The sequence below is a fragment of the Chaetodon trifascialis genome, chromosome 11, assembly GCF_039877785.1.
Source record: "Chaetodon trifascialis isolate fChaTrf1 chromosome 11, fChaTrf1.hap1, whole genome shotgun sequence".
Classification (NCBI taxonomy): domain Eukaryota; kingdom Metazoa; phylum Chordata; class Actinopteri; order Chaetodontiformes; family Chaetodontidae; genus Chaetodon; species Chaetodon trifascialis.
Genome location: NC_092066.1, coordinates 3090001 through 3104477, shown reverse-complemented (window position 1 = coordinate 3104477; position 14477 = coordinate 3090001). Strand labels below are relative to the sequence as shown.

Below are 14477 nucleotides of genomic sequence, written 5' to 3'. Positions count from 1 at the left end.
CACACCCACACACACACTCACACACAAGCAATTTGAGCTGCATTTCTTGTATGAACACAGCTCTACAAATAAAGTTAATTATTGTCATTATTAAAAAATATTTATCCACTGACGGGAATCGGTGAGGATGATGAGGACTCGAGACCATCTTAAAATACAGGTGCATAAAAAAAATAAAAAAAAAAAAGACATCACACTAACAGACAGACTTTGCACAAACATACGTACAAGTTCCTCGAGCAGCAAGTGTCCAAGTGCTGCGTCTTTTTAATGGTCAGTCCTCAGAAACATGAAAGACTCCCAGTTTGCTTGCTTGTGCTTGTGAGATACCATTGATGTTTTATGAATGACGTGTTGTTTCCAGTCAACATAAAAGGACAGAACCACAGTTAATTTTATTTTACCTTTATTTACTCAGGGTGGGGAAATCAAGCGTCCCTTCAGACCGTGTCTGCACGCTCACACCGTCTTTATTGGGTTACGGCGGCCGTACTCGTGGTTTGTTGGATATTGAGCAAATACGCTGAAATATTTCGAGGTTAGGTGTCTCGCTCCAACGGAGAGAACCAGCATCTGACTTCAAAGAGGCTCCTGATGCTGCTAAAACATCTGCTGTGACGCCTTTAACTTCCTCCTCCCTGTTTTCTGAAGGCATGAGCTTTAACGTCTGTGTGCTGTCTGACAGCAGGAGGGCTGGTGGTGTTCGCTGGACTCGAGGGATCTTCACACGGGTCAGCGCCGTGGGTCATCCTAACACATTAAAAACACTCAAATACTAATATGGTGTTCATCATATACAGGGCTGAATACGCTGTGAAATAGCTGTTTGGATGTTTCACAGTCGCATGGAGTGAATTAAAAACACACACTATGTTTGCCATTGGCAGTACAGTCAAACAGCCACAGTTTGAGCCACAGTAACACGAGAAAACCAACACAAGTTTTTCCATCAAACATCAAAACATATCTGACTTCACAGAGACATGGAACTAAAAACATCAAAATATAAAAACCTCCTTGTCCCACTGTGTTGTGAAAACAAACAACAACAGAAATAATCATTATGAACATGCACCTTCACTACAACGAGTAAACATCTGCTTCAAAATCAAGATCTGGGACGTTTAAGTAGTGTTGGTGTAAACATACGTGAAAGCTGTGCATGTCGCTTCACACAGAGTCTAAAACTCATTTACAGTGTCAGAAAAAACATGTTGCTACCACACGGCGTCGGTTCTTTTATCGAGAACTCAGTCAGAAAAAAGTGAACAAACTGAGGAAATACACGATTCCTAAAACCACGTAATGAATCAGTTAAAGGAGTAAACAGTACAGAGCAGACGTTAAGAACGACACTGGAGCAGACAGCAAAGTTAAAGGGTCAGTTCACCAAAATCACGAAAACATCGTCCTGCTCACTTAAAGGTACAGCAGCATGTTTCAAAGAAGGTGGGACTGGGAAAGATGTGGAACGCTCCAAAAACACCTGTTTGGAACGTTCCACAGGTAAACAGGCTCGTTGGTAAGAGGTGAGAGGATCATCATTAGGTATGAAAGGGGCATACTGGAAAGGCTCAGTCGTTCACGAGCGAGGATGGAGCGAGGTTCAACGCTTTGTGAACACATGACTGGATGAAAGGTATTATTACATGGACTCAGGAACAGTTTGTAAACACAGCTTGTTTACGAATGACTGGTTTCTGTTTTCATTTATGTTTCACATGGCGTCCAACATTTTTGGAATTATGGTTGGCAAACAGTGTAGAAGGGAGTGGAGTTACCCGCTGTCAACAGTTTTCACTGGAAACAAAACTTAAAACCTGAAACAGTGAACAGTGAACTGACCCTTTAAAGGTCCGACTGGACCGTCATGTCCCAGGTCCCTTCAGGTCCCACATGTCAGGCGAGATCTTTGACGGGACGTAGACTGCATGTAAGGGGACAACGTCCACGTTTGACGTTCTTACAAATGAGACAAAAGGCAAAGTAACCTTCCTAAAGATAAACAAATTGACACAAATGACAAAGTAACCTTCTTAAAGTTAACAAAATCAGCTGTTTTGAGTTGATTTCACTGTGAAGCCAGTGAAAGGACATGTTTCAGAAAAGTGGCTGTAGTGGAATTAAGTCGCCTGGTGACCAGTTTTTAGAAAGCGAAGATTCAAGAAGGTGAAAACAACAAACAGCATTTGCAGGCGTTGAAGTCTTTGCCACAGTCGCCTCAGATCCGATTGGACATCATCCTAGTGTTGAGTTTGAGGAAGAACGACTGCAGCTTACATAGACGGCACTTCTTCTTCTTCTTCTTCTTCTTACTGTTTCTTCCCTTCTTGTACACGCCGTGATATTTTCCCTCCTCGTCCTCGTCCTCGTCCACCCAGGGCACCCAGGCTCCACCGTGCCGGCTGGGATTGGCTCGAGGGTCGTCGGGTGGAAAGTAAACCTGCACGGCCGTCTGGTTGTAGTAGGCAAGTCGGGCCAGCAGCTGCTGGACCACGTCTGGTCTCTGGTCTGCCAGGTCCTGCCGCTCGCACGGGTCAGCGGTGATGTTGAACAGCCAGACGTTTTTGTGGGCAGAGGGTTTGTGGGACGACGAGACGGTGCGTTCAAGGTTCCACCAGGGACCAGAGAGAGTGGGAAGAACCTGAGGGTCAAAATGTGCATTGATTTATTTATCAAATCTAATCGATTTGAATTAGAGCAAATGTTGAATGTTGCGGTACCTGTGGGGGGACCCAGTCTCCGTGTCCTGGATCTCCTGTCAACAGCTTCCAGTCTCTGACTCTGATGGCAGCCTGGACTGACGTGTCCCACACTGGCTGGGACGACTGGAGCCTTAACTGGGGCTCTGTATGGGAATTGGGCAGTGGCATCCCGGACTGGGACACATTCTGGTGTTGGGATAAAGTCCGTCTGGACTTCGACTTCGAAGGTAATTTGAGGTGGGTTTTGGATTTTACCTGAGGGGGTCTTGACCGTGACAGGTTCTGGTTCTGTGGTGCAGTCCGCCTGGATTTCGACTTTAAACGTGGTTGGATCTGAGGCTTTGGGGATTTAGTGCGAGACATTCCTGAGGCTGATGGAGCGCCGCTGGAGCAGGACTTCAGAGGCGCTCTGAGGTACGACAGTCTCTGGGTCTGCGGGTGGACTCTGGTCTTGAGTTTGGGTTTTAGTTTTGATTTTGGGAGGGTCTTAAGCTTCAGCTTGGGTAAGGGCTTGGATTTAGGTTGGGGTTTAGGCTTCTTGGACGTCTTCAACTTGAACGCAGACTTCTGCTTTGGCTGCTGCCTCAGGATCTTCTTCTTTAGCTTCTTAAAAGGCGGGCCTGGGCCTTTCGATTGGCTTCCTGACAGAGAAAAGACAGTTTGACGAATGAAACCAAACCACTCTTCAAACCAAGTCTGTGAGGCTGCACTTTGAGCTAAATGCTAACGTCAACACGCCACCTGATGATGGCGTTTCTCTATATATTTTGGTCGTCACCTGAAGCCGCCTTTGTGTCGGCATCCCAGCTCGTGCTTTGAACAGGCGCTTTGTGCAGAGGGTCGATGTTGTGGAGGATCTCCTGACGAGGTGACTCGATGCCTTCGCTGATGGTCGGCCAAACGTCAAAACCATCCAGGCCTTGACTCTGAGAGGGAAACGTTCACATACAGTCTCTCACAGAGGACACAAAGAGAAAGTCCTGGATATGCATTACTGTTGCCAAGAAATACTTGTACATTTACCACACGGGAACGAATGCGAATAAATTTCCTTCGCTAATGGCTATCGAGTTTCTGGATTAGTCAAATATCGTCTTGGCTGTAGCCAGATAGCCTCTCGTATCTGCTTTGGCAGTCGAAACCGACGTGCACACAAAGCCAACAAAGCTCTTTGGGAGCTGCACACGGGCTGCCAATAAAATGAATTTATGTCCGAAGTGAAACACAAATGGCCACTGTTTAGAAACAGTACACTTATCATAACAGGTCACGAGCACATTTATCTGCATGATAATAAATGAAGACGGTTTCACGGTAGCGCTGTAACCTGAACTTTGAGGCAAAGGGGATTAATGGAGATGCAGCCACATTCAACTCCAACCGTGACAACAAACAAACGGGTCAAATACCACTGAGCGAACTCCAGCACGGTGCAGTTTTTAGTGAGAGAACTAGAAAAACACACAGAGGCTAAATCCAGTGTGCTCTGAAAACAGTACAGTGATCGCTCATATCAGTAGCCTGGGTGGCCGTGGCGAGAAACAGGTCCTTAAATCTGTGTAACAGTGTGATAAAATGGTCAGAAATGGCCTCGATCAGAGTGCTTTTTGAATGAATTCAACCTTTACTATCCTCCATTCACTGTGGGACTGAAAGGAAAGCAGGCTGAGACAAACAGACAAGCAATCAACATGCAACACAAAGCTAAAAACAGCTGAAATTCACCGCTTATGTTCTACAAAGCTCCACTGACCTGGCTGATGTTTCCCCCGGCCAGGCCCACCAGTGTGGGGAACCAGTCCGTGATGTGCAGCAGAGCTTTGGAGACCCGTCTCCGACGCCTCAGCAGTGGGCTGTGAACGAACGCCACTCCGCGGACTCCGCCCTCCCAGTACGTCCCCTGGAAACACCGTCAGGAGCTTTAATTCACTTCTCCATCCCCCGATCGTTAGCGGAGATCTCCGTATGTGCCACTAATGGTGGCGCCAAAACTACTGATGCAGAAAATACCAAACACCAGACGCTCCTACCTTTCGGCCTCGCAGCGGCCAGTTGCTCCCTCCAGTGAAGGGCTGGGCGCCGTTGTCGGTGGAGTAGATGATGACGCTGTTCCGGTAGTATCCGTACTTCCTCAGAGCATAGGTGACGTTCCGGACTGCCTCGTCCACCGTGGACACCATGGCAGCAAACTTCCTCCTGGCCACGTTGGCCATGTCACGGTAGGGGTAGATGTAGGACTTGGGGGTCTGTAGTGGAGTGTGAACAGCCTGCAGGAAAACATGAACACTTTTTAAGGAAGACAGAGAGCTTTTCAAAGTAAAATACTTCTCCTGAACCTCTTCGTCTTCCCAGAATGCCCCACAACACTTGGTCGTGGTGCAGCAGTCGGAGCTCGTGTTCCCTCCTCCTGTTGGTCCTTTGTTTCTCGTTCCTCATCAGGGCATTGGCTGCAGTTTCACAAACCCTCGGCCCAAAACTTCACATCAAACGAACAAACAAAAATCAGCAATAAACAACTCTAACTTGAGTGTAAACGCGTTAACCTCTGCGTTACACGTTCCGTGTGGCTGCTTTCAATCACACGCTTGAGGTCGAACGGACCCGATGACTTTCTGATGCTCATAGCCAAACAAACACTTTCATGTGGCCTCGCTGTTATTCCAGCATGTCTGCGTCCTCACATCCAGACATAAACACGCAGCGTCCAAACACGTCAGCGCCTTCGACCTATTTTCTGAGCTGCTGATCGCTGAACCACGTCGGCTGTTCCAGAGATGTTTTTCATACTTTCACGAACACTTTTCTGATCAGAGCTCAGCGTGATACCTGCAGGGAGAGCAGCAGGAACAGCGGCTTCCCCGCGGGGTCGTGGCTCTCCAGGATCTTGCGAGCTCTCTGCGTGAAGAGCGTGGTCGAGTACTTCCCTTCCTGGCCCCACGCCACGCCCTCGTCGTTATGGAGATCGTACCCACATAACCCCGGGCCATCACAGGACCCGTAACTGAGGACAGACGGAGACAGGTGAGTTACAGAAACCGATAACGGAACTAATTAGTGCTGATTAACGTCCTGATGGTCGTACTCTTTTACCTGTAGTAATCCACACTTCCTGTTAGAGAACCAAAGAAAGTGTCAAAGCCCTTTCTGGTGGGCAGACACGCCTTCCTGCAGGAGAGAAGAAGCAGTTTTTTATTTTTTATTCAAAGTAAAAGTACTCATGTGGCAGTAAAATGTTACTTCAGTGTTTTTCTCTCTGCTATTTGTGCATTAATATTCCTGCTGCATTCATGTGTTTGCTGCATTTTCTGCTTTCAGGTTGATACGTGGCCGTCCACGCCTCCACCTCACCTGTAGAAGCCCAGGTGCCACTTGCCGACCATGTGTGTGGTGTATCCGGCCTGGCGGAGCCTCTCAGGCAGAGTGTCCATGTGTGAGGGCAGACAGCTCGGCTGGCTGGGCCTGATGATGGAGTGCTGCAGCCCCGTGTGGATCTGATATCTGAGGGGAGAAAACCTCGTTATTGGTCCGCCGTGAGGCGTCGCAGTAGAACCAGCGACTCGTTTGGGTTCTTCTTCAGCCTGTTTCTTGTGCTTCAGTAGCGTGAATGAACCCTCAGAGGATCAATAAAGCCTCATCTTGACTCAATCATATCAAAAGACGCTGAACAATAAGAACAATCTGACAATGAAACTGCAGTAAAATGAGACACGAGAGAGTCTGAGCTGGCACTGAAGCTCATCTGTTGTTGGTTTTAAGTCATTTTTTCAGCAGAGATTCCAAACGTTTCGTGGTTTTAGCCTCTAAAATGTGCAGATTTGCTGTTTTTCTTTGTTTCATATCTGTGCATTGAAAATCTGTCGATGTAGAACAACCATATAAACGTATTTCTAACAGTTTGAGCTGCTCGAGCCTTTCGTGCTGACAGACAAACCGACAGCGTGGCAGCGTCCGTACCTGCCGGTGATGAGCTGGCTGCGTGACGGTGTGCAGATGGGCTGAACGTAGTAGTTCTCCAGCTTCACACCCTCCGCCGCCAGTTTGTCCAGAGTCGGGGTCTTGATGGTCGGGTTATGGTAGCCGATGTCGTTGAAACCCTGTTTGAGAGGCGTGAGAGTTCAGTTTCACAGAATCCAACCATCCAGCAACAAAATCCACTTTTCAGAGACTCTACAGGTTTGATGCAGCCTTTGAGGTTTGAGGCTTTTTAAGGAGCATTTTGGGGTGACATCAGCGTGCATCATCACTGAAAGTCACAGCAGCAGCTTTTTCAGAATAATGGTCTCTACTGGAGCCCAACTGGTCGATGTTTCAATCAGTTTGTGCAGAATTGTGATCAACGGACGAATCATTCAGGGTTTTAATTTCTTATTCCCACATAAAAATGACAAACTTTGGACTTTTCCAATTTCGTGCCATCATACAGCTATTAAATGACAGAAGGACCAGCGTGTCAGATTTAGAGCCATCTAGTGGTGGCTTTGCAGACTGCAGCCAGCTGAATACCCTCGACTCGCCCTCTCTTTTGGCGGCCACTAAAAATGTGAACATGATAAGTGCTCCCTGTTTGTTTTGTCCAGTCTGGGCTACTGTAGAAACATGGCTGTGCAACATGGCGGACTCCATGAAGAGGACCCGCTCTCTGTAGTTACAATGAGCTCATTCTAAGGGAACAAAAGCACATTTCTGCCAACAGATCCTCAAATCCTGAAAGCCCATAATTGGAGGAATCTTTGCCCCAAGAGCAGAATCTGTTCTGTAGACTTCGTGTCCTCTGTTCTTCTGATCATATATGTGAATTAATTGTTGGTATATTGTGTTTTGGTGTTGCAGTCAGATCAGCATCTTGTTCTTTGTAAGAGGAAACCGCTGCTTGACCCGGGCTCGTCACCACGAGACGTCCACGCCGGCCCTGTCTCACACACCTGGTCGTCGGTGAGGATGAACAGTATGTGCGGCTGGTTCTTCTTCCTCGCCACTGGTTCGTCGCTGCGAGCGTCTCTGCCGTTCCGCCGCTGCGTCTGGTCGGGTTTGGAGCGGTGAGCGGACAGGCAGCCCAGGCTGAAGTAGACGCTCAGCACGGTCAGAGCGGCGGCGGCGGCCTGCATCTTTCCCTGCAGGAAACAACAAGACATCACAACACAGCCAGAGCTCCTACCAACAAAACACCAGGGAAGCGCGGCTTAGAAACGTCTGCGTCGGCACAAATTCACACAAGCACGCCATCAGCGGCGGACGAACCGTACATCATAAAACCACATTTGAGATGGACTCGCCAACTTGGCTGTGAGAGCGATCTGAAACGCATCCATCTGGTGGAGAGAGGGCTGAAACTCCGAGGAGGTCTTTTTAACCGTTTACAGCCTCTGGAGCTCAATGACTCCAATGGAAAGGGATGAAAACACTATTCTTTGAACATTTACTGTCACATTTGAGGGGCCTCTTACATTTAGACAGTGGACTGAGTGGGAGGGTGCAGCTGGATAAAATCCTCTATGAAACACAGTTTTATAGGGAGATATCAAAATGTTCTGTAACATGATGGACAGACAGTTAAAACCAGACAGGGATTCCTGATTTTGGTCTAATCCAGATCACACTGATGGACAAATCATGGGAAATCCAATACTGGCCTGAACACATTGATTTGCTGTGTTTTAACTCAGTATTCAGGTTTGGAAGCATTACATTAAAACTATAAAACGTCTGGATATTTTTGCCTGCTTTGCCTTTGAAATAAATCTCGTCGTGCTCGACCTCAAAGTGCTCGTTTGGTCCGACCGACAGACCAAACCAGAAGATTCAGTTTATAGCAGACAATAAAAAAAGAAGTCACGTCTGAGAGGATGGAGGCAGAGCAGTGACGGCGCTGCATTAAGTTTGAAGCTGCTGCGAATGTTTAATCATAAACCTCAGATAATAATTTCATTCAATGCAGCAGCACAACACACTCCGCCTGACAGCTATCACAGAGTTTAGACGAGACGCGTCGAAGTGTCCATCAGAGCTGAAAATGAAGGACGTTTCTCAAAGACGGAAGGTGTTTCAGGTGTTGAGCTGCTTCGCTTTAGACTTTGCAGGTATGTTCAGACGCTTTAACCCTTCACTTCCTCTGAGACTCTGCCGTTTGACGTGGATTCTGCGAAACAGAGCGAGCAGATTGTGTAAGTCTGCATCATCTCTGACATGTTTACACACTTCAAAGCCAGAGCAGCACGCAATGTTGATTTTATCTGCAGGACGTGACTGAAAGCAGCTGTTTGGACCCGAATGGACACAAAGCTGATGAGCGTCGCTGCTGAGGACTGGTTTCCCATTAGGTGAGATACTGGTGTTCATGGGAACGGCACATGACTCACACACACACACACACACACACACACACACACACACACACACACACACACACACACACACACACACACACACACACACACACACACACACACACACCTTTCCCACTGCTTCTGTGTGTGTGTGTGAGACATGAACTGCCTTCCTGTGACATCCTGCTCGTTCAGACTGTGCATGTTCAGACTGGTCCTGTGTAAAAGTTCTGTTGATGAAATCTTGTATCAAGTTACAAATTGACTGAACCCTGTTAGAAATACAACATTTGTCAATATGAGTTTACATTTTGATTTTCAGTCTCATCACGTTTTCATCCAGGTGCAAAATAATCCAAACATCTCCATGTTCTATTTAAAATCAGCACATCTCTAATTGAATCTGTTCTTCTCAGCAGTGTGTTATTTCAAAGCCAGGCCTGAATCAATACCTCGATATAGGATCAATGGGACTGAACGGCTCTTCTGCCCCTCCTCTCCTCTTCCTCTCCACCACTCTTCAGTTCATTCCTCACACCTCGACTCTGTCTTCAGCTCGCAGAAAGTTTGGTTTGAGTAAAGTTTGCAGGAGACGCCGCATGTCCTCAAGTTTCCACAAAACCTTCCTTCCTTCAGTCTGAGCGTCCACACTCCCAATGAAATACGACCGAAGTCAAGCCAGCCGCAGGACCACGCTACACTACCGGTCTGACCTGTCAAAATAAAACGCTCCGTGGTGCACCTTTATGGCAAAGACGCCAAACTGGATTGGAGGTTGGAAGTTTGTGTTCTGAATAATTTGTTTGTAAATGAAATGACTGAAACGATAGATTTAGAAAAGATAATTAAATAAAAACACTTTTCGCATTTATAAACGAGTGACCTATGGTGGGTCCCAAATTAACCGTTAACAACTGGTAGCTAACCCTTAGCTGTTAGCATATCTAAAAGTAATAAAGTGCTAAAATGCAGCCTGTATGACACATGTTGACATGGCTAGTGGTCTTGAAAAGAGATTAATGTCAAGCAATGATGTTCTCTTTCAGTGAAAATGTAAAAATATTCATTGTTCTTATCGTTTCCTGTTGAACATTATTTTATATCACCTGACCACCTAGCTTATTAGCTAGCTACCTAGCTACTTAGCTCATTCTGCACAGGATAGCCCACCTTTCTGCTTCTAGTAAGTGTCAGCTTTTTTAATATTTCAGAGTTAATCATAGATGGTGATTACATTTGGTAAGTGGTTAAGTCTAAGCAGTAAAAATCGACATCTTGGGAACTAATTCCAGCAATTAGCTAACGTTAGCTAGCAACCTTGTTGGCTTGTAGATTGATGAATGAAGAAATGCAAAATGTGTAGCGAAACGCATGCTAACACTAGCGTTAAATTTAGCTAGTGTTAGTTAATTAGCTAGTATATATTTTTCCTGTTGTATCAGTTTGCTTTAGGTCAGAAGGGCCCAGACTTTTTCCCTTTGAGGACTAAAACTTAAGCTTAATGTGATAAGCTTAATGGCCAATCCCTGCACAGCCTCATTCTGTCCACCATGCTCACATTATGAAAAATAATGAAGAATTATGGATCCTACATATTGAAAGAGTATTTACACCTCTTAAGTAATAAAACAGCATAAACACATTTATACAAGTTTCCTTTTTCTTAATGCTAAAAGCGTATGGTGAGCAAATCTAAAAGAAAAATGAATAATTTTGCAAACTTATAGCCCCCTTCATTATGGTGCTAGTGTCAAATCAGTAATTTTTCACGTAGATAAGAAATTAACGTCACGTTTTCTTTTTCGTACCGTGGCCGTTTTATTTTGAATACTGACATCCGGTGCTCTTCATTTTATTTGTTTGACTTGACAGAGGGAAAACGGTAACAAAGCCCCCAGCCCTTTAACGGGGCTCGTTTAGCGGCTACTTTAATATGTTTCTTGAATCGTGATTATTTTCACCTTGACTGACTTCCCTGCTTGTGGACAGAACATCAGCCGAGCGGTGTGACCGCAGGCTGGGCTGTTAAACAGGCTGAAGAGCCAGCTGGCACCCCGGAGAAAACCAGGAATTTCTCTCTTTACGCAACGAACTGTACAGATGCGAAACTGCATCAAGTCATCGAGAGACAAACAGGCGTGAGACCGGAAATAGATCAGACTAATGAGGAAATAAAAGATCTAATTATCCCAAGAACTAATGCGCATATGAATGTATGCATAGTGTAGATATGTTTGTATATGTATACATACTGTTTATATATCTATGTTCATGTATATATATATATAAATAGTTGCAGTATTTAATTGCCATTAGTTCACAGAGTCATGTAGTGTATTAGGACAGATTCAGGTTCAGAAAACTTTATTGATGCTTGTAGGGAAATTGCTTTGTTGGCATACAAATTGCTCAACACACCGATAGAAAGAAGGATGAAGTACTTGAAGTAAAAGCAGGTAAAGAAACTACAAAGTTAAAACTACTATAAATAAAAGCCAAACAGGAAGTGTCTGTGTAGGCTTACAAACATTAATGAACAAATCAAGTGCAGTAAATGTATAAGATATATACACATTATGATGTGGGATGTTCAGAACAATCCTAATTTATCAGCCTGATTATAATGCCCACTTTATATCAGTATATCAGGTAGAGAATATGATTTAGATCAAACTGGTGGGATTTTTTTTTGATTGTACATTTCTTGTGGCCTTCTCCAAAACGAGGAAAAGAGATTTTTGAGGGAAAACGCACTGTGAAGAGTCCAGTTATTTATTGACATTCACTCAGTTCATACTGTGCAAAGACTTTTTAAATCTGAAGACATGCTGCAGCTGGACCCTCAGTCTGTGCTTTTATTTTGAAAGTTACGAGCTGAAATCCTGTAGTTCCTAATTGTGACTGCTTTCAGGATGATGGATGGATTGGTGGATTGATGGGATGGATGATTGGCAGCGGTGATTTAAAGCTCCTGGGTGTAAGTCAGGCAGACGGGCTGGAAGCTGGAAGGAATGCTTGTTTACGTCCTGCTGAAAAGGACTTTTCTGACACCCTTTCAGGTCCCGCTGTTTCTTCTGACTGGTGTTATTTATGCAAACAGTTTGTCTTTTGGAATAAAACAGTCTGTCGGCGGCTCATCCCTCTCCAAGTATCGAACAAATAACACAGTGATGAGTGATGTTTGATTTATCGAAGCCTGATTCGCTGGCAGTGAGCAGTACATGCAGGAATGTTTCCAGATGTTGTAGCTCCTTGATAGGAGAAACACAATTTTAACCCTTTAACAGCCTTAATTTCTCTATTAAACCAATGTTAATTGTCTATTTAAATGCCAAGGCTGTAAGAATTCATGGTTATTGTTTTAGGAGTGTGTAAGGAAAGTGTGTATAGAGGATACGGAAGCTCATTTCTGCCAGAAAAAAGTGGACGTTCAAGCTCAAAAATGCAATCAGTTCAAAAGAAGAGAAGAAGGTGGCACGCCATCAACGCAGGCGACGCCTGGAGAGCTTTCCAGGTTATTCAAACATCATCAGCCACAAGAGGCAACAGAAACTCGGATCAGGTGTCAACACTTAAACACGAGACAGATTTCAAAGTCAAACCGTCATTAAAGCTCAATGTTGAGCCTGTTCATCCGAAACACTCCTCATCATCAGCATCAGCTCTCCTAATGATGCTTAATCAAAGCCAATGAGACGAAGAGAGACTCACAAACACGTCAAAGTTCACATTGTCATTGTTTTCCTTCTCCACCTTTTTCTTCTTTTTGCCTCCGTACAAGACACTAAAGGTTTTTTAATGCATGTTGGGTTATTAATGTCAAAAATCCTGTCGAGTGTTTCCAGAGTTCATTAACTGACCGCTGATACTTTTCATTGCTTAATTTTACAATTAATGTGCTTTTTCTTAAAAAAATATAAATCCACCTCGAGCCTCCTGTTTAACCAATAAACTGACAAGTAAGATGGAGGATAACAGGATACTTAAAATTAAATTATTCGAATAATAACTGGGTTTTTTATTCCTGATTTTCTTCTTGTTTCTGTCCCTAGTCGGTTTCCATGCCACCCGCTAGAAAAACTCGACTTCCCATGATGCCTTTCGAGGGGGGCGTCGTCACCGCTCACGGCTGCACGCTGAATAGCGAGCATGAACTGAACTGTAAATAACTCCCCAATAATATTCCAGTTTTGAGCCAGTTTCCCAGTCGGTCCAGTCGGTCCAGAGGGACAGGATGGCGCCGGAGGAGGACGAAGCTCTGCTGTTTCTCATCTACCAACACCTGAAGGTGAACGGCTACAAAAAGGCTGCAAAGGTGCTGGAGAAGCACGTAACTCAGGTAAGAAGTTTGGTCCAAATCTTCCAGCATTTGCAGCCTGATTCAGCTGTAAAGCGACCTGAGCGCGTCCTGTCCGCCTGCGTTCTGCTCATTTTGATGCCGGTGCTGATTTTATCGCTCCGTCCAGCTGACGCGCGCCTAGCATGTTATATAAGAGGATGAATGAAATATAAATGGGATTTCAGCGTGTGTTTTGGCTGCAGGTCAGCCTGTGGTGCGTTCAAGCACATGGCTCCTTGTTGAGGCCTCCTGCAGGAAAAGAACATGATGTTACAGGAGGTGCGTGGCTGCTGCAGGCCTGCTGCTCAGCACCCCGTTCAAAAGCTCCTTCGCTTTTTCACCGTTTATACATTAAAGTTGTTCATTTTTGTTTAAAGGTCCAAGAGCTGCAACGATCACTTGATTTATCGATTGGTTGATTGACAGGAAAATATTCGGCTGGTATTTTGATAGTTAAGACATTGCTCAGACTGTTATTCAGGCAGACATGCTGAGCTGTACCAGCTTCCCAAATGTGGGAATGTGGAGTAAATTGAGCATATTTTTTAGGATTTTGTGCTGTTGCTTGATGATGAAATTTTGAAGGCAACTATTCTCTTTTATTCATTAGTTATTTGCAGCCCAAATATATCCAGAATGCACACGCTGATGCAACCTCACACACTCAGGAGGCTGTAACGTGGCCCAATGAGTGTCTTATTTTAATCTTTTCAGTATAAACTCTGCCAAATTTCAGTCAGAGCTTTCATTTAAAATGTGAATCAAACCTGTAAGTGAACTCAAATACTTAAAACAGTTTTTTTTTTTTTTTTTAGATAATGCAGCTAATTTATCTGCACTTATACACACAAAGATTACAAGTGTGTTATTTCTTATGTCTGCTGTGGGGAAATATGAGCTTTGGTCCGTCCAGTTTCAGATTTTCTTGCTCCACAGAGGCCGTGTTCTTTCCGTACTGTGAGCACCTTTTACCGTCCTCATGTTGGTGCTTCGGCAGCTGTGCGGCTGCATGGATTCATTTCTGGGACCGTATGGCATCAAAGTGGAAGCATTCCTGAAACACAGGAAATTTGCTCTTCCCTCTGCATTTTTTTTTTTTTTGTTCTGTCT

The 14477-nt window shown here is 44.9% G+C and overlaps 2 protein-coding genes across 2 annotated transcripts in view; one reads left to right on the top strand and one right to left on the bottom strand.

The window, feature by feature from the left end:
• Nucleotides 1-414: 414 nt before the first annotated feature.
• Nucleotides 415-9668, bottom strand: LOC139338537 (arylsulfatase I-like). The gene is made up of 11 exons (XM_070973668.1): nucleotides 9481-9668; nucleotides 7628-7816; nucleotides 6660-6799; nucleotides 6054-6203; nucleotides 5796-5870; nucleotides 5532-5706; nucleotides 4736-4972; nucleotides 4459-4605; nucleotides 3484-3631; nucleotides 2724-3346; nucleotides 415-2644 (listed from the first exon to the last, which is right to left on the bottom strand). The coding sequence occupies exons 2-11, from the start codon at nucleotides 7808-7810 to the stop codon at nucleotides 2222-2224; spliced, it is 2301 nt and encodes a 766-aa protein (XP_070829769.1). The 5' UTR covers nucleotides 7811-7816; nucleotides 9481-9668; the 3' UTR covers nucleotides 415-2221.
• Nucleotides 9669-13148: 3480 nt separating this feature from the next.
• LOC139338538 (neurofilament heavy polypeptide-like) overlaps nucleotides 13149-14477 on the top strand; it is a 12930-nt gene continuing 11601 nt past the window's right edge. The window contains exon 1 of the mRNA XM_070973669.1: nucleotides 13149-13367. Coding sequence (XP_070829770.1) covers nucleotides 13263-13367 — 105 coding nt within the window. The 5' untranslated portion in view covers nucleotides 13149-13262. The remainder of the gene's footprint in view (nucleotides 13368-14477) is intronic.